Source organism: Marmota marmota, unplaced genomic scaffold (assembly GCF_001458135.2).
Source record: "Marmota marmota marmota unplaced genomic scaffold, marMar, whole genome shotgun sequence".
Lineage (NCBI taxonomy): Eukaryota > Metazoa > Chordata > Mammalia > Rodentia > Sciuridae > Marmota > Marmota marmota.
Genome location: NW_026000051.1, coordinates 3622578 through 3649975, shown reverse-complemented (window position 1 = coordinate 3649975; position 27398 = coordinate 3622578). Strand labels below are relative to the sequence as shown.

The 27398-nt window shown below is 49.1% G+C and overlaps 1 protein-coding gene, 1 long non-coding RNA gene and 1 pseudogene across 5 annotated transcripts in view; 2 read left to right on the top strand and 1 right to left on the bottom strand.

Annotated features, from left to right (window-relative positions):
• LOC125619640 overlaps positions 1-8344 on the bottom strand; it is a 23740-nt gene extending 15396 nt beyond the window's left edge. For both annotated transcript variants that reach the window (XR_007351169.1, XR_007351168.1), the window contains exon 1: positions 8108-8344. This is a non-coding gene — a long non-coding RNA (uncharacterized LOC125619640). The remainder of the gene's footprint in view (positions 1-8107) is intronic.
• LOC125619689 lies at positions 2482-2668 on the top strand (annotated as a pseudogene).
• Urm1 (ubiquitin related modifier 1) lies at positions 8206-27398 on the top strand. 3 transcript variants are annotated; one of them, XM_048812965.1, is made up of 6 exons: positions 8360-8425; positions 12879-12949; positions 16438-16518; positions 23197-23278; positions 25878-25926; positions 26319-27398. In XM_048812965.1, exons 3-6 carry the CDS (start codon positions 16446-16448, stop codon positions 26385-26387), a joined length of 273 nt encoding a protein of 90 aa, XP_048668922.1. In that variant the 5' UTR covers positions 8360-8425; positions 12879-12949; positions 16438-16445; the 3' UTR covers positions 26388-27398. The 3 variants fall into 3 exon arrangements, with proteins under 3 accessions (XP_048668923.1, XP_015353000.1, XP_048668922.1); XM_015497514.2 differs by lacking the exon at positions 16438-16518 and having other exon boundaries at positions 8315-8425; XM_048812966.1 differs by lacking the exons at positions 12879-12949; positions 16438-16518; positions 26319-27398 and having other exon boundaries at positions 8206-8425; positions 25878-25927.

The following is a 27398-nucleotide window of genomic DNA, read 5'->3' as shown; positions in this document are numbered from 1 at the left end:
GGCGCATGCCTGTAATTCCAGTGGCTCATGAGACTGAGGCAGGAGGATCACAAGTTCATAGCCAGCCTCAGCAACAGTGAGGTGCTAAGAAACTCAGTGAGACCCTGTCTCTAAATAAAAATACAAAATAGGGCTGGGGATGTGGCTCAGTGGTCAAGTGCCCCTGAGTTCAAACCCAGGTACCAAAAAAAAAAAAAAAAGCAGAAGCTTGTGGCCTTGGACCAGGTATGGTGGCATATATCTGTAATCCCAACAAATCAGGAAGCTGAGGCTAGAGGTTCCCAAGTTGGAGGCCAGCCTGGGCACCTTAGTGAGACCCTGTCTAAAAAAGGGCTGGAGATGTAATTCAGTTCCAGAGTACCCCTGGATTCAGTCCCCAGTACCACAAATACACAAACAAAAAGCATTCAGAAGGCAAAAAAGGCCATTATAAGGAAGAGGGTGCCTGGGCTTTGAGGGGAAGTCTCCCTGAAGGCAGGGTCATCTCCAGGCCTGTGCTCTGCTCCTCCCTGTCTGGTGCCCCAGTTGTTCAGAGGTGGGAAAGTTCTGCCCAGGTTGATTAGAGAACCAGAGTGAGGTGGCCTAGCCTGCCAGGCAGCCCTGGAGCAGCAAGCAGCAGTGAGATGGGGAGCCAGCTGTCCTGGGCCCCATTGCTAGAGTCATACCCAGGAATCAGTGCAGTGGGGAAGGGTCCCAACACCACCCAGGGTGGTGGGGGGTACACACCCCTGGGGGGCTTCATCTCCACTGTTGAACCTTTGTCCAGTGTATGAAGTTGTTTTTACACAAATGGGTTATTTGAAGAAAGACCTAGGACTTAGAGATTTTTAAGTCACTTGGCCAAAGTCACAGAAGTGGGGGGTTGGAATGCAAACCCAAGCCCCAGTCCCCCCCTCCCCATACTATTCTTCCTCTGGATGCAAAAGGCAACAAGAAGCTGGAAGTTTCATTCCACACATGCCTCCAGAGCCAGCTCTGCACCACACCCTGGGCCATCATCTGACAGTTCAGGCAGTCAGGAGCCTGGTGAAGAAAACTGAGGTGCCTCTTGGGGGAGTGGCCTTGAAAGAGGAGTCTTTTCTCCTGAAAGGTAGAAAAGTAGGGAGCTGACCTGAAGAGGGGCCTCCTACCCATACTGAGGGATTTGGGGTGGCAGGTATGTCTGCATTGCCAAATGTGGCCAGCAGAGGGTGCACAGAGTTTGAAGAATTCAGTCCCAAACTTTAACACTCAAGCCAAGGGAAGCAAGGAGGCTGTGCCTCCTGCCTCGTCCCTAAGCAGGTACCCCACCCAGAAGACCCTATGGTGGCCTTTGAGGACCTTTGATTATGCCTGCAAGAGGCTTGGCTTGGTTAGTGGAGCATCTTGATATCTTTAATCCTCAGTAGTGAGTTCTCTACAATGGGAAGGAACCTCTAGAGGAGGCCCGTTCCTTCCTCCATGTTGAGCAGTCACCAAGAGGCAGTGTGGTGTTCAGAGCTGTGGCCCTGGAGTCAGATGGGCCTATATTCAAATCCGAGCTCTACCATTTGCACTCAATTCCTTTTCCTGTATACACTGGCCAAGGAGTCCTCACTTTGAATTGTGAAAAGTACAAGATCATGCATGAAAATCTCAGCACAGTGTACATCATTTAAAAGGATGATGTTAAGATCCCAGAGAAAGTTTCCCAATTCCACACCAGCCCCCCCCCCACCACCACACCATCCACAATGGAGGCCTTACAGCTCTCCATCATCTCCATGCATGCTGCAGTTGCTCAATACATGGTTGTGAAGTTAATTAACCACATAATAGCTACTGTTTACCAGGCAGTTGGTGACATTTACCTAGTGGTACAGTTCACAGACCACAATGCAGTTCATCTTCTGAGAAGATAACTATATTTTTTAAGTTTGATTTTTTAAAAATTTTTATTTTGCTTTGTTAGAGCACCTCTGGGCTCAATCCCCAGTACCAAACAGTAGTGTTCTATCACTGAGCTGCATCCCCAGCCCTTTTTATTTTGAGACAGGGTCTCACTAAGTTGTCCAGGCTGGTCTTCAACTTGCAATCCTCCTGCCCCATCTTCCCGAGTTGCTGGGATTACAGGTGTGCACCACCATATCATGTATTGAGCAGCTTCTAAAGGCTGCCCTCGATAGCCTGACAGATCCCCGAGCTCTAAGTCTGCCTCAGAGAGCCCCCAGTCTGCATGGTGGGGGAAGAGGCTAGCAAATAGAAAAGCCAAAGCCATGTGCTGAGCTGCACCTAACCAAGCACACTGGAACAGGGAAGACTTTCCAGAAGCTTCCAGGCAGATGCAAGGCCTGGAAGTGAAGGGCAGGTTAAGGAAGGACAATATTAACAGGTCACTTTTAAAAAATATTTTTTAGTTGTCAATGGGTCTTTTTTATTATTTTTATTTATTTACTTATTTATATACGGTGCTGAGGATCAAACCTAGGACCTCACACATGCCAGGCCAAGTGCTCCTCCATTGAGCCACAACTCCAGTCCTAATGGGTCATTTCTATAGTTCATTACTAGAAGTTTCTCTGAATGCAGAGAGCACTGGACACCATGAGGCAGAGGTACAGCTTTCTCTCTGGGTGCAAAGCAGCTATTTGTCACTGATAGTCATTCTTTTCCTTCAGGAGAGTGAGGGGCACAATGCCATCAGAGTGGATCAAAGATAATAGGGCTGGGGTTGTGGCTCAGCGGTAGTGTGCTTGTTTCGCACAGGTGAAAGCACTGGGTTCGATCCTCAGCACCACATAAAAATAAAATAAAAAGATATTGTGTCCATCATCTACAACTAAAAAAAAAAAAAGTAAATGTAGGGGCTGGGGATATAGCTCAGTTGGTAGAGTGCTTGCCTCACATGCACAAGGCCCTGGGCTCAATCAGCACCACACACACACAAAAAAGTAAATGTAAAAAGAGGGGTGGTAGGCTGCAGGTTTGTAAAGGGGATTAGAATCGAGGCCAGACATCTGGAGGTCCTAGTAGCTGGTCAAACCAACTTCCTTAGACTTGCTGTCAAGTCTGGGGCGCTGCCTGACTACCAGACCCTGTGCACCAGGCCCTGTGCAAAGGGCTTTCTGTGCATGGTTTCATTAAATTTTCTTAATGCAAGTAGGTACAGTTTTCATCCCCATTCTGCAGATGAGGAATCTGAGCCTTATGAGAGAGAAAGACCACAGAGCCTGAGAATGGCAGAGCTGGGAGAAAAATCCCCTTCGGAGCAGAGCCTCGAGCCTCGGTGTTCCCACCTGCAACTTGCCTGCTCCACAGGAGAAGGCTGGAAAGGGCTGGGCTGCAGCGTCCCTGGAGGTCCATTTGCCCTCGGGACAGGCAAGTGGCTGCCCAGGCCAGTGCGTGGCTATCACTTTCAATTCCTGGGAAGGTTAAATACCTCTGAGGGGCCCATTGAAATGGCAACAGCAAGGGAGGGGGCGACTGAGTGACTTTCAAAGGGGCCTGAATGCGCTGCCAGTCCCTCCCCCAAAAGGGGCCCTGCTTCCTCCTGGTCTAATGATATTCTGGGCTCAGCCCTCATCTTTGGCGGCAGTTTAACCCGAGCCAGGGCGGATTTCTTTCTCACTGATCTCAGCTTGACACCCAATTAGCACAAGAATGGGAGGAGGAAGCCTGCGAGAGGCGACTCCCAGCCTCCCAGGGCGCGTGAGAGGAGCAGGCGGGAAGACAAAGGGTGTGGGCAGGGGGGCACCCGAGCCCTCATCTCCCCCACCAACCCTGCCATTGTCTCCCCAAAAGCTTCAGAGAGGATGGAGGCCTATGCCCTGGCTGGATAGCCTGCTGGAAGGGACAGGGTTTGGGGCCCAAACCCCTGTTCTGGGTCCCAGGGAAAGACATTTGGTTGAGACTAGTTGAAGGGAAGGCATTGAGGCTCAATGATAGGGACAAGGAAGGGATCCTGAAGGCTCTAAAACCTGGTTTGAGGCCTCATACTTAGGGGTCCTTGGGCAAGCCACATGTTCTGTCTCAGTTTACTCATAGGAAAGATGGGGGAGTCCCTGGGAGGAATAAATTAGGTAATGCATGTAAATCACCTGGCAGATGCAAAGACAATGTTCAAGTTTAATAAATATTCTTTGAAAGCATACACTGGTAAAACAGTATTGTCACTGAGGGGTTCAAGGGAATGGGACTGGGGTCAGGTGAAGGAAGCACTTTTGAGTGAGAGGTGGGAAGCCACAGATTGGGCCAGCTCATTCAAGAGGTGAGCTCCCAGTAACCAGGACAAGTCTGAGGACTACCTAGAATCTAGAGGAAGGAGGGACAACTCTGGTCTGTCTGTGCCCTCTCCTTCCCCACCTCCACCTCTACCTTCTAAATCCCAGTGGATCTGGTTTAATTGACTCCCAGGAAGCCTCTGTGAGATCATGAAGCTGGGTTGGGGCCTCCAACAGCTCCCCTGTTCCCCTCCATAACACTGATCTCACCATGCATTCTGTTTTGCCTTCCATTCTTCTAGAACATCAGCCCCAAGAGGACAGGAACTAGCTGTTTTTGTGCACCATTGTGTTCCCAGCACCAGCACTGGGCCTGGCACTTACCAGGTGCTCAATGAATGTTTTTTCTAATGGAGGATGCTCTTCAAATGCTCCCAAGCAATCTCTCCTTCCAGCTCTGGGAAGTGGCAATTCCTAGGATCTTAAGATACTCAGCAGAGGCTGGTTGGGATCAGAGGCTGTAAAAGGACCTGAATGCTTTCTAGATGGGCCCTTGCTGGCAAATATCACTTGTTAATTTTTTTTGCTCATTCAGCAAGCACTTACCAAATCCCTATGATGTACAAAGTTCCTCCTTACAGGATAACGATCCAAGATGAATCAGAAAAGGTTTTTGCTCTGGAGAAGCTAAGAATTCAGTGGAAGAATCTAAGAATATTTTTTGCTGAAAGACTCTAAGAGATCATTTGGTCCCAGACTCTCTTTACAGATTGAGGAAACTGAGTTCTAGAGGGGCAGTGGCCCACATAGCAAGGTATGTGTGTGTGGGGGGGGGGCCTTTCCATGTAGGACATGTAGACTCACTTGCATTTTATGAGAACCAGAGCTATAGCTCATTTGCCCTTGTTTTGTCAGGGCCCTAGAACACTGCCTGGCACACTGAAGGGGCCCAGAGTTGTCCATGGAGTTTAACTGCACATGAAGCTAAGGCCACAGGCAGATAGGCCAGAGGAAGCAGATGTGGGTGAGAGGGTGGTTGTGAGCTGGGTGTCAGGGAAAATTTGGGGGGTTGCAAAATCATGTTAAAAGTAAGACTGGTCCAATTTTGGTGGTTGAATGGAGGAAAAGGGAGAGAATTTAAAGCAATATTCAAGTATTTGAGTATCTTGGTATTTGTGTGAGGGGCAGTGGCACCTACAACCCCAAACATGGACAACACAGAGCCTATTTTAGGGAAAGAGGCACTGTGCCAAGAACTCATTCAGTCCTTTCCACGCCCTTGTAAGAAACTATTCTTCCTATTTTACAAATGAGGAAGCTGGGACACAAATTGTTAAGGGACCTGCCCAAAGAAACAGCTAGGGCAGTGATGAGACCTGGATAAAAACTGGCAGTTGAACTGCTAGGGTTTTTTTTTGTTTGTTTTTGGTGCTGGGGACTGAACCCAGTGTGGCTTTACCACTGAGCTAAGTCCTCAGCCCTTTTTATTTTTTTTTTTGAGAATTTTTTAATATTTATTTTTTAGTTATCGGCGGACACAACATCTTTGTTTGTATGTGGTGCTGAGGATCAAACCCGGGCCGCACGCATGCCAGGCGAGCGTGCTACCGCTTGAGCCACATCCCCAGCCCCTATTTTTTTATTTTGAGACAGGGTCTCACTAAGTTGCTGAGGCTGGTCTCAAATTTATGATCCTCCTGCCTCAGCCTCCTGAATCGCTGGGATCACAGGCATGTGCCATTGCATCCAGCCGAACTGCTAGCTCTTTTTTTTTTTTTTTTTGCTAGCTCTTAACATAATCACTACATCTTTAACCATCAGGCTACATCACCATCCTCTACCAGTGCTCAACTCTGGAAGTACTAATGTTTGGAGACCCATAGAACACCCACTCTGCTCCACTCCATTTCTGCCTTGGGTTTTTGTAACAAACTTCAGTTGTCTCCATATCCTCTTCCGTGTTTCCCTCCAAACCATTTGACACTGCAGCCAGAAAAAAGTTTTTAAATTTTTATTTGTCTGTGGTGCTGGGGATTGAACCAGGGCTTTGCACATGCTAGGCAACCACTCTACCACTGAGTTATTTTAAAGCACAATTCCATCCCTCCCCAAACCTTCCACAGCCTCAAGTCAAGCAGTAGTGCTCCTAGACACTGAAATGCTTACCTGGCTTATAAGGCATGGCTTGGCTTAGCCTCATCTCTTAGCAATTTCCATCTCTGCTCCCCAACTCCCACTTTCTTCCCTTGATGCTTCAGCTTATTTTCACCTTTTGCTCTCCTCACTGGAATGCTTCTCTCATATCCACTCAATTCACTCTACTTAGGCTTTAAAGCCCAGCAAGTCCAGTCAGGTTTATTTGCAGTGCTAGGGACTGAACTTAAGGCTCTACCTCTGAACTACATTTCTAGCTCCCCCTTTCTTATTGAAGTGTCTTACCACTTAAAAGCCTTTCTTTGGGCTGGGGATGTGGTTCAAGTGGTAGCGTGCTCACCTGGCATGCGTGCGGCCCGGGTTCCATCCTCAGCACCACATACACAAAGATGTTGTGTCCGCCGATAACTAAAAAATAAATATTAAAAAATTCTCTCTCTCTCTCTTTAAAAAAAAAAAAAAAAGCCTTTCTTAGCTGGGTATGGTAGCACATGCCTATAATCCCAGCAGCTCAGGAGGCTGAGGCAGGATGATGATAAATTCAAAGCCAGCCTCAGGAACTTAGTGAGGTCCTAAGCAACTCAGTGAGACCCTGGCTCTAAATAAATACAAAAAAGGGCTTCAGGGCTGGGGTTGTAGCTCAGTGGTAGAGCTTTTGCCTAGCACTGTGAGGCACTGAGTTCAATTCTCAGCACCTTATATAAATAGAATAAAGATTCAGGGGCTGGGGTTGTGGCTCAGCTGTAGAGCTAGCCTAGCACGTGTGAAGCCCTAGGTTCAAACGTCAGATAAAAATAAATAAAGGTATTGTGTCCAACTACAACTAAAAAAAAAAAAAAAAAAGAATCCATTGACAATTAAAAAATTATTTTATGGGGCTGGGGATGTGGCTCAAGCGGTAGCGTGCTCGCCTGGCATGCATGCAGCCCGGGTTCGATCCTCAGCACCACATACAAACAAAGATGTGTGTCCGCTGAAAACTAAAAAATAAATATTAAAAACTCTCTCTCTCTCTCTCTCTCTCTCTCTCTCTCTCTAAAAAAAAAAAATCTGAGCATCTTTAAAAAAAAATCATTTTATTAAAAAAAGGGTTGGGGATGTGGCTCAGTGGTTAAGGGCCCCTGGGTTCAATCCCCGGTACAATATGATTGATTGATTATAATATATATGATTGATTAGCATGCTTATTTCTTGTTTTTTTTTTAATATTTTCTTTTTTAGTTGTAGTTGGACACGATACCTTCATTTTATTTATTTTTATGTGGTGCTGAGGATCGAACCCAGGGCCTCGCACATGCTAGGCGAGCGCTCTACCACTGTGCCACAACCCCAGCCCAGCATGTTTATTTTATTACAGATTTTTTTCCCGGTTAGAGTGTGAGTGCCCTAAAGATACTGCATGTTAGGAATGTAGCTCAGTAATAAAGTGCTTGCCTAGCATGTACGAGGCCTTGGGTTCGACTCCCAACACAAAGAGGGTTTTAAAACATACACACACACACACACACACACACACACACACACACACACATACACACACTCCCTGCCCCTTGCTACTGCATCCATAGCACCAAACAAGATGCTGGGCACATGAACATGGAATAAATTCTGAATAGTGACAGCCAGCTTAATATCCAAAGGGGCGGTTGGACAGTGAGTTGATAGCTCAGGGGCGAGACTTTGGTGTCAGAAATATTTAGGAGGTCACTATGACGTCAGACGAGTGAATGGGCTCGATTTGTAACTAACGCAAGATAAACAGTAATGTGGCTCACAGTCTGTCGAAAAGGTGCTGGGGCTGTCTTCCGCCTAGCTGCGGCCTCAAGTTGATTCCCAGTCCGGGTCCTGGAACCCGGCCGCCAACAGGCGGAGGCACATCGACTCCTGATCCCCGGGAACGCCCGTGACTTTCCCTCCTCCGCCCTCCGCGCCTTCCAATAGCTGTGGAAGATGACCTTTGGGCACCGCCTTTTCCGGACGTGGCTCCAGGCGGCGACCGGAAGTGGGCGGGAGCTCCGGAAGTTCAGGGGAGTTTCCTGCGAGCTCGGCTTCCTCAACATGGCAGCGCCCTTGTCAGTGGAGGTGGAGTTCGGGTGAGTAACAGAGCTGGGGCGCCCTGGGTATGGATTGAAGTCCTCGGGCCCGCAACTCCTCTCCTGTCTCGAGGCCTGACACGGCCGAGTTGCCGAGCTCCCGGCGCCTGCCTTGAGCCGTGCCACCCGCCTCGAGTTTGATAGGCTCAGTCTCCCTCGGCAACGCCGTATGTCCGGGAATAGAGGCGCACACACGGGCGGGGAGGTGCGCTCTGGGTACTCCGCTGTGCCCAGTACCTGTAAGGCTCAAAAGACATGACGGTTATCGGGTGGCCTCTCTACGCACTTTACCAGGTCCATCGGTTTGGCATCTGGCTCCTTGAAAGAACCGCTCTCCAACCCATGATTTCTTTCTTCAGGCAGCAGTTTCAATATCCGCTTACACGGTTCTTGAGGCTTTGTTTCCTGTGGGATGTATGGACAAGACGGAACTCTTTTTTTTTTTCTTCTTCTTCTTTTTCGCAAGACTTGGGATTTTAAAAAGACCTGAAGCTCTTTTCAGGATAGTCAATAAACTTGCTGAGTGCCTCTGCAGATCTTGAGTCGAGTAGAGGTATGGGGATAAATGTGATAACCACATTGGGAGAGACTAATATTGGCAGTATATTTTGCACAAGATGAAAATGCAGGGATTGGAACACATCAATAACTGAAGAAAACGGTAGAGAGGAAATCTTCTTAAGCCACTATCTTATCCCTCCAACAAACAGGTTTGTCCTGGTTTCAAAACAGAGAAAGCCAGGGATGGTGGTGCACACCTGTAATCCTGGTAGCCTTTAGGGAGGAGTATGAGACTGGAGAATTGCAAGTTCAAGGCCAGCTTCAGCAACTTAGCAAGGCCCTGTGCAACTGTCTCAAAATAAAAATTAAAAACTGAGAAAAACTGCATAGCTTAGAGAGACAGCAAAGAAACTGAGACCCTAAAAGATGGGTGGTGATATCATTGCCAGAATCACATGAAAAGGATGGGACTCTGTGTGTGCACGCGCACGCGCACTGGGAAAGGGAGAGGAAAAGTCAGGGATAGGAATCTAAAACCTCTGTCCAAATGCCTTTCCTCTCATTGGATGCTCCCAGTTTCTTTCATGTTTTCCCTTCATTGGGTGGTTCATTCACCAGTCATTTATTGAGTGCCTACCATGTGCCAGGCAATGAGCCAGACACAGAGGATACAAAGATAAATAGCACTCTGTCCATGCCCTACAGTGTTCAGCATTTCTGTCCCTTAGAAGGGGGTAGCCTCATGAATGTTAAGTGCATTTTAATTGATGATTATTGTCTAGCCGCTTGGATCCAATTAGAACTACATTGGTCAGGCTTTCTGACTATTTTGCTTCACTCACCCTTGGCCCAGCTGTACCCTAAAGCCTGGGCATTTTAGGAGAATCCCTTCTGTCTTGACAGGCCTCAGTAGAGCTGTAAAGGGAGAAGCTTCAGATTGCCAGGCTGGGATTTATCCATAGTCAACTTGCCTTTTATTCTCATTAAGCAGACATGGTGTTTGTTCACCAGAGATGTCTTCTGTCTTCCAGATACTGTGCGGGCAACAGTGAGGAAGTCATGAATTCACAGGCCAACATAATTACTTCTTTTCTAGTTTCAGCTTCCCTTACCCCCAAGAGCAGTAGTGAGTTCCAGCAAAACAAGACAACATCCCTCTACCCATCTATCTACCTCCTTCCATCACTACCCACACCATTGTCCCATGAGAATTGTATCTTCTTGGGAAGTAAGAATGCCCAAGATGCATTGCAAACCCAAGTCCCTGCTCTCTGTCTTGCATATTTTTATCTCTGACCTTTTACTTCCTACATCTCTTAGTAGATGTGTTTCACCCTGAACCTAAGCTGCCATGCCCACCCTTATCTCCCTTGTTTCCCTGTTTTCCTACCATCACAGATCCTAGAAAAGTTTGGGTTAGGACTTTGTCTCTAACCCCTGAGCAGATATAGTCTCTTGGCCCCATCAGCTCTTTTGTGTGTGTGTGTGTGTGTGTGTGTGTGTATGATGGTGCTAGGGATTGAACCTAGGGTCTTGTGCATGTGAGGCAAGCGCTCTACCAACTGAGCTATATATCCCCAGCCCCCATCAGCTCTTTTTTGAGCCTTCTAAAAAGCCTCTTGCACCATTCTGTCTTTTGTCAGTAACTAGTTCTGCCATCTTTTGTCTTCCCTCTTGAACTGTTCCTAGCAGAGCTTTTTCTCAGAATTCAAAAGTGCGTAGTATGGATGTGTTTTGAGTCCTTCAGTTCAGGCTGTTAAAATTCAAATGTAAGATTCTCTTTACCACATTCCTTTTCCTCCTCCCTGAGTTGGGGAAGTATTAACAAAGGAGGGTACCACTGAGGTCAGAGAAAAAATAAGAAAAATGGACATTTTCATTTATTTGGCAAATATTTGTTGAGCGCCCACTGTGTGCTAGGCCCTGTTTTAGGCAGGGCTTGTATTCCAGCAGGTAGAAGGGAAATAAAGAATCAAATATAGGACTGGGGTTGTGGCTCAGTGATAGAGCGTCTACCTAATATGTATGAGGCACTGGGTTCAGCACCACATAAAAATAAATAAATAAATAAAAATAAAGATTCATCCACAACTGAAGTAATATATTTTTTTAAAAAAAGAACCAAATATAGATGAATAGATGATAAAGACAATGAAGATGAACTAATAGAAGGAAGACAGTTTTGGGAATGTCTGTATCTGTCACTGGTATAAACAGACATCCAGCAGGAATGTCTGGGCACGTGGAGAGAAGATGGAGATCTTAGTTGAGTTGCATAGCAAATCCTGTAAGACATAAGAAGATTTGGTTGGGTCCATGGGGCTAGAACAGGCCCCTTGTCTGCCTCCTAGGATCACTCTAGAGGCTTGGTGTGCACTTTCCCCCACTACAGATGTGCTGACAGAAGTGCCAACCCCTCCCCTGGGGCCCAGTGAACCCAGCAGTGACAGGTTACTCTCTGAGCCAGACTGGTTCTGCCTTCATCCATTTATAAAGGGAAAAAACAGACTCAGCCTCTGAGACTGGCACCACCAGCTTTGGCCACTCTTGGTTGTTTGCCTGGGTCCCAGTGCCTCCAGTTCCCACCCATCTTCTCTGACCCCCAATTCCTGAGCCCCTTGCCTGTCACCATCCCCCATCCCAGCTGCTACATGTGCCAACCCCTACCCAGGAGAAAATGAGGCTCTTGGAAGGAGATAAATGGAGGCTCTGTGCGGGCTTGCAGCTGAAATGGCCCTGCACACAGCCACAGATGGGCCTCTGCTCCCCCTCCACATTTCTGCATCAACAAAGCGTGACCTTGTTTGGATGACAGTCGCCCCATGTTTCTCCCATGACAATACTTTCCTTGCCTTTGCCTCCCAGTGGGCTGTCTCAGGACATCTCTGTTCCCTGAAATTGGGAAAGGGTGGTAGGCTGGGAGGTATCCCATCCATCAAGTCTATTAGGGCCTTCTCAGGTCAGACCCATGTTAGGTCTGAGATGGGAATCAGGAGACCCAAAGGGAGATGAGTATGGGGCACTGAAAGAGTCCTGCTGCCCACATCAGGAGTCCTGGCTTCTGTACTTGACTCTGATTATCTCTGCTGTTCCTGCCTTCCCAGGGCACAATGTTGAGACACAGAAATGAACCAAACTCTGCCCTCAGGGGGCTTTCTGACCTTTGGGGAGTCTTATTTATTTATTTTTCAGCAAGGCTGCTGGGGCTGAGCAGAAACCAGTTAGATTCATATTTTAGTGTAGCTGCTTCCTGTCTGACCTTGCACAAGTCACTTAACCTTTCCAGGAATCAGCCTGCTTCTCTATGAAATGGAGTTAATGATATCTGCCTCCCTCCCAGTTCTTCCCTGTGATGCCTTGAGGATGAAATAAGGTGAGGAGCATCTTATAAATGGCAGGATTACTCTTGGTGGATGCTAGCTGAGGCTGAGAGCTCAGTGGACTCTCAGCCTCCAGTGCTGTGGTATGCCCACCAGGCTAGCAGCAGGGGACAGGGACAGGGTCATTTCTAGACCTCACCTGGCCAGAGGAAACTTTGAGATGCACAGGATCTGCAGAAGGTCTTACAAGGCTTTTCAGCATTTTTGCAGATGGAAAGATCAAGGTATGAGAAGATGGAGTCACATGCCCTGGTTGGCAGAGATGGAGCCTGGTCTCCATGTTGGAATTGGCAGCTCCAAAGCTAATATTCTGTAACTGTACTCGGCTGCTTCTGGGGCAAACAGTCTGCTTGATTATTAGTAAAAATTACTTATACCTACCTTACCACAGCAGGAAGTCGCATTTGAGAGTTAGTCACCAGTGCCGTGTTGTTCCTGAACTTTGGTCTCTATCTCTTGGGCTTCTACTTCCATTCTCATCCTTAGTTCTTCTTCCATTCTCATCTTAGTTCTCATCCTTAGTTCTGTTTGCAGGAGCTCACCTGGCTGTCTTTTTTGGCCTTCCTTTGCAGAGGTGGTGCGGAGCTCCTATTTGATGGTGTAAAAAAACATCAAGTCACCTTGCCTGGGCAGGAGGAGCCCTGTGAGTATTAGCTTTTTAAGCTGGGGTGGGGGAGTGGATATTGGGCAGGAGAGGGTCTATGGGATCATTTAGCCCTGTTCAGTGGAAATGGGTAGGATTTCCCTGGCCAGGGGTGGGAAGGAAGAAAAAGTCACCAGAATACTTTTCTCCCATCTTTTCTGGGATCAACCAGCTTCGTGGGAGGGAAGTGGGGTTACTTAGTTCTGTGAAGGTTTCATACTCCTTAGAACCTTAGGCCAGAGACCTAGTCTTCTTTAACTCTAGTATTCTCAGCTGTGAAGTGGGTTGGCAGTCCTTCTCTCTTAGAGATGTTAGGAGGAGGAAGTAAATTATGCCATTATGTGGGGGGTGGGGGTGTGTGCTAGGGATTGAACCCAGGGCCTTGTGCATGTGAGGCAACTACCAAATGAGCTATATCTCCAGCCCTCTATTATTATAATGTGGCAGCACAGGGAAGGTCTTTTCAAGGAGGTAACCTTCCCTGAGAACGGACCAAACAATTGGACTCTCCTGACAGTGCAGAGATTTAGACTAATGAAAAGGCTCCAGCCAGAAAGATTGGAGGAGGGAGGTTGACTAAAGGAGAAACTTGTTAATCTTTCTTGAACAAATATATACTGAGGGCTGGGGATGTGGCTCAAGCCGTAGCGCGCTCGCCTGGCATGCGTGCGGCCCGGGTTCGATCCTCAGCACCACATACAAACAAAGATGTTGTGTCCGCCGAGAACTAAAAAATAAATATTAAAAATTCTCTCTCTCCTCTCACTCACTCACTCTCTCTCACTCACTCTCTCTTTAAAAAAGCAAAACAAATATATACTGAGCAATTTTTGTGAGGTGGACTGTGTCTGGTCATTGAGGTGACAAACTTGAACAAGAGGAGTCAGCCCCTACCTTCAAGTGGGGAGGTTTTAAAGAGTTAACCCAGAGGTATGCCAGGGTAACCATCAGTATAGCCTAAGGCAGGGTCTGGATCTAGTGACTGTCAGGTCTTTTACAGCCCTAGCAGTGAGTCCTGCTGAGAGCGGATACTCAGGGATAGGAGCCCAGTCTCTTTCTGAGGCTGAGACGAGGCCATCAAGCATATGCGGAAGCAGGGGAATGAGGTTCTAGGAGGTGGACACTAAAAAATGATCAGGTGAGGTTTGATAAGATTCTTCTGAAGTGGACACATCTGCCAGGAACAAAACAATTACACTTGTCCAAATCCACTGGTTGCCATGGCCATCTCTGGCCCTCCTTTGGGTCCCTGGCTCCCTGCCATTCTTAGAGGCTGGGGGACATTTATCCAGAATCAGGGTACTGCTCACCTTGAGCTGGGGCTGTGTGTAGTTGGTGTTAAAACGGCAGGATAGTAAGATTTTGCATCCTTTCTGGGGGTGACGGGGACCCTCAGATGATAGATCCTTGTTTCTTAGTGTGGCCGATGGCCACGCAACCTTGGCAGCCTTGAGAGGAAGCAAGGGTTCTCAGATAAAGCCTCTCAAAGATCTTTCCTGGAAGTTTATTAAAATAGCACATTATGATTTATTTCCTCTTAAGTTTGCTTGGCATGAAAGCCCACTAGTCTTCACCATTCTAGCTCCATCTCATTCATTCATTGACAGAGTACTCAGCAAGTGCCAGGAATGAATGGTAGGAAGTACTTAATTCTTTCATGTAGTTGGCAATATTTTTTGATTGCCTCCTTTTGCACTGGTGCCTCCAGTGCACTGGTTGCTGGGTGGGTTCTTGCCTTCATGAAGTTAACTGTGGCATGCAAATGGAGCCGGCAGTAAATGAGGAAATAAACATAAAACTGTACCATCACAGACTCCAGTGATTGGCATGAGAAGAGCACATAGGTGGGCTGGGGATGTGGCTCAAGCGGTAGCGCGCTCGCCTGGCATGCGTGGGGCCCGGGTTCGATCCTCAGCACCACATACAAAACAGAGATGTTGTGTCCGCCGATAACTAAAAAATAAATATTAAAAAATTAAAAAAAAAAGAAGAGCACATAGGTGCTTGGAATGGGACGAACAAGTGGTCAAGGAAGGCCTCTTCAGTTCAAGGAGATGAGGTTGAGTGAAGGCCTGAAGAATGGAAGGAAGCCAACCTGATAAACTGCAGAGAGAGAGCAAAGAGGCCTGGGCCTTTCCAGGCAGGGAGACAGCACTTGGGAAAACTCCAAGGGGCAAAAAGCCTTGGTCTGGGTAGAGAGCTGAAAGAAGGCCAGGATTAAGGCGGGCACAGGCTGAATTTGGAGTGGCAGGTAAAGTCTCAGTAGGTTTTGTAGATCATTTTCCCACATTCTTAGGAGATAGCTCCTATTATTTCAATTTTAAAAGGCCGAAACTGGGCTGGGGGTGTAGCTCAGTGGTAGAGAGCTTACCTGGCATGCAGGAGGCCTTGAGTTTGAATCCCAGCATTACCAAAAATTACATAAATAAGTTAAAGTGAAAAAGGGATCTTTTTCATATAATTACTTAAGTGGCAGCACTGGGAAGCACACCCAGACCGCAAGGTCTTTGCAGTCCAAGCATTAACCCATCATTTGTTCCAAGAGGCTCCCTGAATCACCCTGAGGTATCACATCCAAGACCTGTTTTCCAGTTTTTACACTGTTACTTTCACTCATGACCCTCATTGGTTATTTAGTTTAATTTTTGTTATGACCCTGACAGATCCTATCACCAAGGAAGTCAGACCTCAGAGGGAAGGAAAACAGATAGAGGAGGAGGGACCTGAGACCTGTCCACAATTACCTAGGTAGGGAAGCTGGGCTAGGAGCTAGGACTCAGGTTTCTGTTCCTTCATTCCTCAGCCAGATAGCAAAACATGGAGGCCCATCAACCCAGGGAAGGAAGGCAAGATGCCCCTATTGCTCACTCCTGGTCCCCATTTGTGACTTACGGTATCCAGAGGCACAGGTCACATTGCAGCCACAGAGTTAGTTTGCAGTTGCCAGGCCTTACTCTGGCACTCATGAACCCAAAGGGCCTGATGCTGCTGGAGAAGTCTTATATTCTCTCCCCAATCCATGCCCAGATCTGTCATCTGGCAACCTTCCCAGCCCTGGCTGCCACTTGGCCAAGCAGGTCTTAGATACTCCAGCTGAAATAGCAAGAGCCATGGATCACAGATTGTGACTGCTCGGCATGGTGGCAATCCCAGCAACTCTGGAGTCTGAGGCTGGAGGATCATAAGTTCAAGGCCTTGGAAACTTAATGAGACCCTGGTCAAAATGAAAAGGGCTTGGAGGTAGCTCAGAGGTAGAGTGCTCCTGGGCTCAATTCCCAGTATTAAAAGAAAGAAAAAAAAACTGTAGACTATGATAAGTCTCACAAAAAAGGGGAACTGTGGGTCCTGGGCCAGGGGAGAACTTCCAACCCACCCCACATGGTAAAAGGACAGGAGAGGCCAAAGGGGATGAAACTCCAAGAGAGGAGCCCTGGCAGTGTGCATTGCACATTAGTGGCTTCGGCCAACCTCTCTCTCCCCATGTGTAGAATGGAAGATGGGCCAATTCCACTCTTTATTGAGCCTGATATCTGTTGAACAACTCGAATTTGGAAAAGTTGGTTCCAGATGTAAGTATATGTCCTTTTGTGAAGTAGGATGTGCAGACCCAGCAAGTGGTTGCAAGTATGTGTTTGCAAGAGGTGGGTGGTGTGTGTGTGTGTGTGTTAACTGTCATCATCTCCTTAATTGGAGGGGATTTTGGGGGTAGGCACCAACCACCGTCTGGCCATTTTGGCTGCTGGCCTTTTTGACTCAAGGATCCCTTCAACTCCAGGCTCCCAGCCCCTTCCCCTGTAGGAAGGAGACTGCCTCACCTTTCTCGCCCCACTCGCATGCCCCCTCCTCCTGCTGATTCACATTAAAGGGTGGCTGGTGAAGGAGGGGAGGAGCTGAGCAGAGCTTCTGGGCGCTTTAAACTGCTTAGCATTCATTTCACAGCCTCTCTGGGGCCAGCTGTTCCTTTCTCTGCTCTTGGGGCCTGTTTGCTGATCCCCTCCCTGCCTCCCTCCTCTCCTCCCACCCCTCCCAGTCCCTGTGCAAAATTGCTTTTGAAAAGATCCACTTTCTGCTTAATTAAACAATGAGGAGCGTCCCCTCACACATCTGTAAACCTCCTTCTGAGGCCAGTTTAGCCCACAAACTGCTCCATTCTTACCCCATTCATTTGTAAATGGAGTCTCAGAGGTTCCCTCCACCCCTCTTCTCTTTCACTCTCCCTATGCCAGCTCTTTCTTCTCCCTTTCAACTTAGGCCTAGGGTGGGCTCCCAGAAGAACCCTGTCTTGGAGCCTTGGTGGGGACAGGAAGGTATAATCTACAGAAGGGAAGATTTAGGGGATCCAGGATCTCCTAAATCTGAAGGGCTGTTATGGGGACAAGGGTCATATTGTTGGCGTGGGCCCTGTGGACCAACAGGCCCAGTGGATGGGAGTGGCAGGAAAACTTGCTTCTGCTGGAGAAGCACAACTCCCTGGGAGTGACCTCCTGCCCCTGAGGTGTTCAAGGAGGCTGAATGAGAGTCTGTTGCAGGCAGGATTCAATGTCAGATGGGACCTTGAGGTTGTTCCTTTTCAGCCCCAAGAGCCCGGGGTTGACACCCTTGGTGGCCTTGCCATATTGGGCAGCGTGTATACCCCAGACAAGGAGAAGTCACTGGGGCAAGGATTTTGGTGGAAGCTTTCCCAGGAGCCTGCTAGGATGGACATGCCATGTGCTCCTGTGGTACATGTCTGTTCAGCGTGTCCTGTGTGCTTCATGCTCTGTGGCCTGCTTCTAGGCTATATCTTTTTTTTTTTTTTTTAATTTTTTTTNTTTTTAAAGAGAGAGTGAGTGAGAGAGAGTGAGTGAGTGAGAGGAGAGAGAGAATTTTTTTTTTAAAGATAGAGTGAGAGAGGGAGGGAGGGAGAGAGAGAGAGAATTTTTAATATTTATTTATTTTTTAGTTCTCGGTGGACACAACATCTTTGTATGTGGTGCTGAGGATCGAACCCGGGCCGCACGCATGCCAGGCGAGCGCGCTACCGCTTGAGCCACATCCCCAGCCCCTCTAGGCTATATCTTAATTCTCACACAGTCTTCTTGGAGTGTGGATTGTTGTTCCCATTTGTTGAAAGGTATATGACATCAAGAAGACTTAGAGAGGTCAAGTGACTTCCTACTCAAGGCCATCCAGCCCACAGCTAAGTTCCCTCTGGCTCCAGAGGGGGAACTCTTAATCACTCTTCCACAGAGCAGCAGGTGTCTTCATTTGCCCTCCCCCAGCGGGCAGGCCAGGCCGCAAGGTCTTCTATGCTGAACACCTTGGCATTAAGTATCCATCTTCCTCCCCAGTGCCATGAGTAGGAGTCTGGCTGCTAGCACCCATGGCCTCAGGATGTGATTCCTTACTCCCAGGTTGTCCTGAGGGCTTTGACCGGTCACTGGCATCTTATGGGTCTGAATATAAAAAAATGGAAGGAAGAAGTCAGGCACAGGGGCCCATCGTTCCAGCTATTTGGGAGACTGAGGCAAGAGGAACACCTGAGCCAGGAGTTTGAGGCCAGCCTGGGCAACAGAAAGAGACCCTGTCTTTAAAAAAGGGGGTGGGGTGGGGTTGGGGATTTAGCTTAGTGACAGAGCGCTTGCCTAGCTCGCACAAGGCCCTGGGTTCCGTCCTCAGCCCTGGGGAAAAAAAAAGATTAAAAAAAAAAAAAAGGAAGGAAGCCCAATGTTACCACTTCCCTAATTCTCTTTCAGAAAGCCCCAACTAGCACTGACTGACAAATTATTAGACTCAACAGACTTTTCCAAAGCTGGGGTGCCAGGCTGCTATGCAGAGCAAGTGTGTGGAAGCCCAGGACACCAGAGAGTATGGAGGAGACAGGTTCCCCCTCTGGACTCCAGAATAATTACAACATTGATAGGTCAGGCACAGTGCCAAGAATTGTATGTGGATCATTTTATTCAGTCCTCACAACAACCTGTCAGGCATTCTGACCACCCGTTTTGCAAGGCAAAAAAACTGAGGCTCTGGAAGTTCCTTTCCCAAGGTCAATAAGTACAAGTGACAGGGTCCAACTCAAAACCAGGACTATCCAACTCCAGTCAGTGGTCTTAGTCTGACTCTTCACCCCCCTCAGTTGCCCCTGTGTTCAGCAAGAGTTTCAGGGTTCTGAGCCTCAGCTCCCACTCTAGGAATGGGAGGGTATGCCATATATTTGAGCTGGATCGGGCTTCAAGGGTCAAGGCAGATAAACAGCACATACTTGGTCATCCCCGCTGGGGTTCGTGAAAAGAGAGTGGCACCTTCCAGAGCAGGCCCCTCCTCAGGGTCCCTCTCATGTTGAGCTGTTCTTCTTTTTCTTTTTTTTTTTTTTAGTTGTAGTTGAATATAATATCTTTAATTAATTTATTTTTTTTCTTATATGGTGCTGAGGATAGAACCCAGGGCCTTGCCTGTGCTAGGAAAGCACTCTATCACTGAGCTACAACCCCAGCCCACATGTTGAGCTTCTTTATTTTATTTGTTTTCATCTTTATGTGGTGCTAGAGATTAAACCCAGTGCCTCATGCATGCTAGGCAAGCTCTACCCCTGAGCCATAACCCTGGTCCCATCATTTTGAGCTTCTTAACCTCTCCTTTCCAGTTCCATCCTGCCTTAGGTCTTCCCGTGTGCTCTTACTGCTGTCTGGGGTACTCCCCCACAGCCACCCCACTCATTCTTCAGACTTGAGCTTCAGTGTTTACACCCTCAGAAAGGCCTTTCCTGAGTCCAGCATGATGATGTATGTCTGTAATCCCAGTTGCTCAGGAGGCTGAGGCAGGAGGATCCTGAGTTCAAAGCCAGCCTCAGCAATTTAGTGAGGCCCTAAGTAACTCAGCGAGACCCTGTCTCTAAATAAAGTATAAAAAAAAAGGCTGGGTATGTGGCTCAGTGATTAAGCACCCCTGGGTTCAATCCCTCTTACCACCCACCCCACCCCAAAAAAGGCCTTTCCTGATCCCAGACAAAGGAGGTAGCATTTTATCACCTACTTAAGTCATGTCTCTTTCGCTACTGTCCTCTTAGCTCCATGACTGTGGGCTCTGCTTCCATCTTGCTCACCACCATCTCCCTTGTACCTGGCACATAGTAGTTGCTCAATAAATGTTTGTCTTTTGAATGGTTGCCTGGGATCATAGGAAGGAGACCACTCTCAGCAGAATTGGAAAGGCAGGAGAACACAGAGTGGAAAGGTGGAATTGAGAGTCTCTCAGCCCCACCTTTATCTCAGAGCCATCCTCAAGACACTAGCCCCCCCCCCACCCCCCCCCCCCCCCCCGACTCTGCTTAACCCTTCCTCCTCCCCTGGGTGCCTTTGGAAGCCGACCATCTGGCTTGAAGCCTATTTGCATATTGTCTGGGCCTCAACAAGCTGAGCAAGATGTCCCTGGGGGTGTGTTTCAGGCCATGCCGAGTGGTCTTTGCAGCCTAAGAAGGGAGCCTTGAGTTCTACCTCTCCCCACTCTCAAATTCAAGCATGGGGAAACAATACCAGTGGTGATGTGGTAGCCTCACCATGGAAACCGGCTATCAAAAATGTGGGCAGGCCTGGGGTGGGGGGTGGGCAGAGGAGGGAGGGAGTGACCTCAGCAAATAGGAGCATCATGATAAATGAGCCAGCACCAGGCAGCAGACTTACCCCTCAGCCCACCCCTCGGGACTCCATGATGGTGCCATCACGTGGATGACCCCAGCATGACCACTGGCCCTCCCCCACCCCCAAGCCTATCCATAATGGAGCAGACATGCCCTCCTTTTGGAGGGAGATAGGGTTGTGGGGGTGCAGTCTGTGGTCCCCAGTCCAGGCACTGCCCAGTCCCTGTTGCTGCCTCCGCACACAAGCACAGCCCCACCCGCAAGGCTGGCTGATGGATGTGTCAGGTCGTGGCGGCTCTATCGAGCGGCCACAAGACGTATGGGCCAGAGGCCCACCAGACAGTGCCAGGTAGAGGCCAAGGGGATTCAGGGCCAAGAGAAAGCCTCTGGAACCCAAGCCTTGGGGAGGAGCCTCCAAGAGTCCAAGTGGACTACAGATAGCTAGAAACTGTACTCGCACACATGCCTGTTCCAGGGACTCTGGGAATTCCAGTCTGTTTATTTTATGTGCTTTGTTTTGTTTTGGTGATGGGGATTGAACCCTGAGGTGCTTTACCACTGAGCTACACCTCTAGCCTCTGTTTTTGGTGGTACTGGGGACTGAACTCAGGGCCTTACGCAGGCTACGCAAATGCTCTACCCTGAGCTACATCCTCAGCCCTTTTATTTTTTAGGGGTCTTGCCAAGTTGTTTAGGGGCTTGCTAATTAAGTTTGAGGCTGACCTCAAACCTGCAGTCCTCGGCCTCACTGGTGACTGAGATTATAGGTGAAAGCCACCGGCAGACTCCATTGTTTAAAAGGAGGAACTACAGGAGTGGTGGCACATGCCTGTAATCGCAGCAACCCAGGAGGCTGGGTAGGAGCATTGCAAATTTGAGGCCAGCCTCAGTAATTTAATGAGAACCTGTCTCAAAATAAGAAAATAAAAAGGACTAGGGTATAGCTCAGTAATAGAGCATACCTAGGTTCAATCCCCAGTACCAAGTAAAATTGGAAGGTAGCAGCCTCAGCTTATGGACACTTTGCCTGTTTATAGGCACAGGCCCTGTGTTCTGCTGGTGTACAATCTAGGGGTGTTGGTGCCCAACCTCGAGGCTCAGCACATCTTGACTACAGCCTTCCGCCTGGGAAGGTGGCATGCAGGCCAGGGAGAGTGCTTCCAGCCCTACCCAAGGCAGCGGTTGCATGTGAGCTGCACTTCTGAACCCACATGGAGCACAGAGCAGAAACCTCTTCATGTCCAAGCAATTTATAGAGCCAGATCCCAGTGTGCTGTGGCGTGGCACCTTTGATCCTGAGGTGACCCAGCCTCTGAGCCTCCGTGTGAGTACACACAGACTGGTGGCTGCTCCAGAACACCAGATCCACAATGAAGCAGATCTCCGTGTTCAGCTGAGCAGGAGAGGCCCTTTTGACCCTGAACCTCTTGCATCTTCAAGGTAGCCATCCCCAGTCTTGAGGGCTCTGGAGGCAGGGAGTGGTGGAGCAGTGATCTGTCAGTGTCCCTGGCTGGTGAAGGATCCTTCTCTCCCTGTGCTAGAGGAAATTAACTGATGTTATCAGCTCAGTGATTGTTTTTATCCCCTCACAAAGGGAAATATATGCAGACCCTTCCAAGAGCAAAGCCCAATCCTCTCCATCTGGGACTGGCTGGAGATGGAGGTGGAAGGGGCTCTTCAGGGCCCTCTCAGAAGCCTGGCTGGGGCAGTCCAGATCAGCTTCCAGGACTTGTGGGTGGGGTTTTGTCTCCCAGACCATAAGATGTGACTGTCTTGAGTCCCTTGCTATAGGTAAAGGCCAGTACTTTTTCAAGCTTTCAGCAGGGCCAGGGGCCACTTTCTGTGAAGATCTCTCTGAAAAGTCACTAACCTCTCCTAATTCGTTTCCTCATCTTAAGAACCCACAAATTCATGGGCCATCACAGCCTAGTCCAAAAAAAGCCCTGTAAGCTCCCACATGCACTCCCTTCTGGGCCAGGCAAGGTTTTGGGACCCAAGCATCATTTAGGTTTGAGCTGCCTGTGGTGGCATACACCTGTAGTCCCAGCGACTGGGGAGGCTGAGGGGGAGGATCCCTTGCTAGTTAACAGATCAAAAATAAGTGCTCACGTTGGCTGGGGATGTGGCTCAAGTGATAGCACACCTGCCTGGCATGCGCGAGGCACTGGGTTCAATCCTCAACACCACATATAAATAAATAAAGATATTGTGTCCACCTGAAACTAAAAAATAAATATTAAAAAAAAAGTGCTCACTTCAGCATCACACTTTCTAAAATTGTAATAATACAGAGAAGATTAGCATGAACCGGGCACCATGGTGCAAGCCTATAATCCTAGCAACTCAGGAAGCTAAGGCAAGAGGATTGTGAGTTCAGAGCCAGCCTCAGAGCTGAACCAGGTGGCGCATGTTTGTAATCCCAGAGACTCGGGAGGCTGACACTGGAGAATCACAAGTTCGAGACCAGCCTTAGCAACTAAGCAAGACCCTATTTTTGAAGTTTTAAAAAGTAGTAAAAAGGGCCTGGGATGTAGCCCAGTGGTTAAGCAACCCTGGGTTCAATCCCTGGTAATAAAACAAAACAAAAAATAATCACCTGGTTTGATATTAGTTGTGTCTTCCTCTCCAGGGGACATCCGGAACCTCCTCATCTGGATCAAGAAGAATTTGCTAAAAGAGCGGCCAGAGCTGTTCCTCCAGGGAGACAGTGTGTGAGTCCCTTCCTCTCTTCCCTGAAGAAGACAGGGTGGGAAGGACGTCTGGGCCCCTATCCTTGGGTTCAGTCTCACCTCCTCTGGGTCCTGTTCCCTCTTTGTTCTCCCTGTCTCCTCTGAGAAAAGAGCTATCCAGTTCTGTCTGAGGTCGATTTTCAGTTTTCTTGATACCACACTGGACTGTCCGGAATTTGTTAAAAGCCCTCACGAGGGGCCGGGGATACAGCTCAGTTGGTAGAGTGCCTGCCTCTCATGCATAAGACCTGGGCAACACACATGTGATGAAAGGAGCCTGGTGAATTTCTCCAAAAAATCCAGTTACACCTTCTGGCAGCCACAAACTTGCTGTGAAATCTGAGGCAAGTTACTTTGCTTCTTTGGGCCTCCATTACACTCTCTATACAGAAAATTCTAAGAAAAAGATGCTGCTCAAGGTCCCTCTTGTCATTGAACTATCTAGGACAATGCTATCCCATGAAACTTTCTTGCAGTGATGGAGATGTTCCATATGTGTGCTGTCCAGTGTGGTAACTGCTGCCACATGGAGCTGTTGAGCTCTTGTAGTGCAGCTAGTGTGAGTGAGGAACTAAACATTCCATTTTATTTCATTATAATATAAATAGCAACATATGGCCAGTAGGTACTGTATGGGACACACAGGTCTCGGATTCCAGGGGTCATTAACTACATGCATGTACCCTCTCAGGAACACACATTTAATCTCTCACTATGGATACCCTATAAAAGTCCAAAGCTTTCCTACCTCTCTCACCCAGCCTAGCCCAGCCTGATGGCAAAGGACCAGGTTCCATGTGCCAGAGAGTCACTTTACTTCTAACAAGGCCTCTTCAAGCTTAAGTAAAAGAGGCAGGTAACACAGTTGTGAGGCTCCTTCAGTTCCTGGGGGCTAGGGGTGCCCCCCAGGGCCTCTGGTTCAGACCCTGGTGCAGCAGTCCCAGAGGCCACCTGCAAGGATAGCAGTGCCCTTTGGGCTACTGCCAGTAGGAGCCAGCTAAGCTGCCTTGTGGATCTGAGGCAGGACTACTCTTGAGCATTCAGGTCCCGCTGGCAACCATCCCTGATCTATAAGAGCTAAGGTAGCCTCCTCTCCAGGGGAAGCATGGGCATGTGGGGGGCCTTGAAGCTGGAGTTCTTCCTATCTGGGGCCTAAAATACTAAGATTAAACCCCAAGAAAAGTATGCCAGCAAGCCCTTTGTATCTCTTTGCATCCTTGGGCACACCTGTGACTCAGGCGCCTGCTTGCCCCATTTTCAGATGAAGAAATGGATGTGCAGCTGGGTGCAGCAGCTTATGCCTGTAACCTCAGCTACTCAGGAGGCTGAGACAAGAGCATCTCAAGTTTGAGGCTGGCCTTAGCAGCTTAATGAGACCCTGTCTCAAAATAAAAATCCAAAAATGGCCCTGGGATGTAGCTCAGTGATAGAGCACTTGCCTGTAACATGCCCAAGTCCCTGGGCTAGTCTCCAGTACCACTAAAAAAAAAAGAAACTGATGTGCAGAGAAACAAAATAATTTGCCTAAGGTCTGGGTGATGGTACTGTCACTTGCACACAGTTTCCATCTGGCCCTCAAGACCAGGCCTTCTGACCTGGATTCCTTTACCTGGGTTCCTCTACTTCCTGGAAGATTTTTTTTTAATGAAAAGGATTCGTTTGTCCAAGTTCTATTTCCAAAGCAGAGGTGGTTGCCCGGCTGGAGCGCATGATTCCCGAGCTTCTCGGACTCTAGCAGCGGTTGGAGGAGGCTCAGTCCATCCGTCCGTCTGGAGGGGTTTGTGGGAGGGGTTGGTTGGCTTGGAATTTAGGGGCAGATTAGGATTTTGTTTGTTTGTTTAGGGTATACCGGTCGGGGGGATGCGATAGAACAAATTCAAAAATGAGTTAACGAGCGCGTTCGCCGGCATCTGCTTTCACCCCCGACTTCCTGCGGCTCTGGCCGAGGGCGGGCTCCCAGACCACATTTGGGTCCCGCTGCTGCGTGCCAGTTTCGTTTGGGCAGAAATTTTAAAGGGGGGAAACCAACGCGATCTACTGGAGGACCCCGCCAGGAGGGACCAGTCACCCGCAGAGGAGGAGAAGGAAAGAGGATGAGGATGGCGACGGCAACGCTGATGGCAGGGATCGGCGTCCCTCTGCGCGTCGAGCTGGGGCCGCGATCCTCACACTTGGGGCCAGTCAGCCGCCCCCATCCCATCCCCCAGGGTCTCGGCTTCCCTGAGCTTGGTCCCTGCATCCCCCAACCCCTGTTGCGCCCAGAGNTGCCACTTAAGTAATTATATGAAAAAGATCCCTTTTTCACTTTAACTTATTTATGTAATTTTTGGTAATGCTGGGATTCAAACTCAAGGCCTCCTGCATGCCAGGTAAGCTCTCTACCACTGAGCTGTGAGACAGGGTCTCACTGAGTTGCCTCTCTTTTGCTGAAGCTGGCTTTGAATTCCTGATCCTCCTGCCTCAGCCTCCAGAGCCACTGGGATTATAGGTTGTGCCATATTCGCCTGGCCTGGCAGATCTTTAACCAAAACTTCAGAAAGAAGAGCTGCCTCTTCTCCTACTTATGCCATCTTTTCCACAGGCGACCAGGAATTCTGGTGCTGATTAATGATGCCGACTGGGAATTGCTGGTCAGTACCTCAGCGTAGGGGGGATACCCCTCTCCCAGCCCCTATCCCTGCTCTCCCAGCCCCTGCTCTCCCAGCCGCTGCTTCAGTAGAAAAGCTTTGGGCCTCTCATTAAGCCTAAATAGGGTGGCTGGATAATCTCTGTGCCACTCCAGCCCCTGAACTGATGCTACTCAAGTGTCCCACCCCAAGTGAGGAGAGAATGGGCTGCTGGGGAGGTGGTGAGTGTCAGATCTAGGACCACCTCTAGACTTGCATGTTGATGTACAGAGCACCCATTTCATTTGGCAAAGTCTGTCTTTCTCAGAGCAGCAAGTCCTCCCTGGTTCCCTTCCCAACACCTGGGGAGAAACTAGACCCTGTCCTGATGGTCTCTGTCCTCTCTCCTGCCCCAGGGTGAGCTGGACTACCAGCTGCAGGACCAGGACAGCGTCCTCTTCATTTCCACGCTGCATGGAGGCTGAGGGCCCCTCTCTTCCTCGGCACCCTTGCAGGGGGAGAACGGAACAGACAGACATCCCCTTGGGCCCAGCCTTCAGGTCTCCCTGTCCCCCGTGGCTGCCTTCTTCCCTGCTCTATCCCCCAAGCTCCCTCCAGGCAGGGAAAAGAGGCCAGGTGCTAAAAATGAGCCTTTCTCAGGCACGTGAGCAGGGGAAAGCAGGCAGTCAGGCTCCTGAGCCCAGAGCTCCTTCCCAGCAGCTGAGGTGGGGGAGGGTGCCCCTCTGGTGTGTCAGGAGCAGAGGGGGGCCGTGTGGCCAGGTGATCCAGCTGCCTTCCATTCCTGTCTCAGTCTGAGCACTGAGTGACTGCCAACGAGCACTCCAGCTCATGGCCACATTTGTGGAGAAGATGGATGGACCTGAATAACTGATGGGAAACTCCTCCCTTCCCAAAGACTGGAGGAGTCTCCGCCTCAGTTTCCCCATCTGGACAGCAGAGGGCTCTGTCTGTCCCCCACTGATATCATTATGGAACCCCAGCTGGGGTCCCCTATTCAATACTGACTCCCTCCCCCTCACCCAGCAGCTGCTATCCCAGCCACACCCCTCCTCCTGCTCCCCCCACCCCCAGCCCTTGACCCTGGCTGGCCTCCCCCACACACACAGGCCACCAGATGGGCTCCTGAGACCCTCACCAGGCTGTCTATAGTTCATTCTTCTGTGGGTGGAGAAGAAGAGGAAGTAGCCCAACCTCCGATTAGCCAATAGAGGCCTGGGGGGAGGGTTTCAATATGCCTCAGTTTCCTTCTCTACACTAACTGAATATTCATAATACCTGAAAGCCAAGGAGATATATGATGGCACAGATGTAAAGTCTATGTCCCTTCCCACCTCCTGCAGAAAGCAGGGTCGGAGCAAGCAGCACCTGGTAGGCAGAGGGGTTTACCCCCTCCCTCTGTCTGTTTTGGAAGTCTGGGGTCCTTGGGGCCTGCAACAGCTGGCCTTGAGCAAATAAAAGACTAGGGTTGTTTACTA

Coding starts and splice junctions, on each gene's coding strand:
- Urm1 (XM_015497514.2), top strand. CDS start 8,391: ATGGCAGCGCCCTTGTCAGTGGAGGTGGAGTTCGG. Junction 8,426..12,878: donor TCAGTGGAGGTGGAGTTCGG/GTGAGTAACAGA, acceptor CTTCCTTTGCAG/AGGTGGTGCGGAGCTCCTAT. Junction 12,950..23,196: donor GCCTGGGCAGGAGGAGCCCT/GTGAGTATTAGC, acceptor CTTCCTCTCCAG/GGGACATCCGGAACCTCCTC.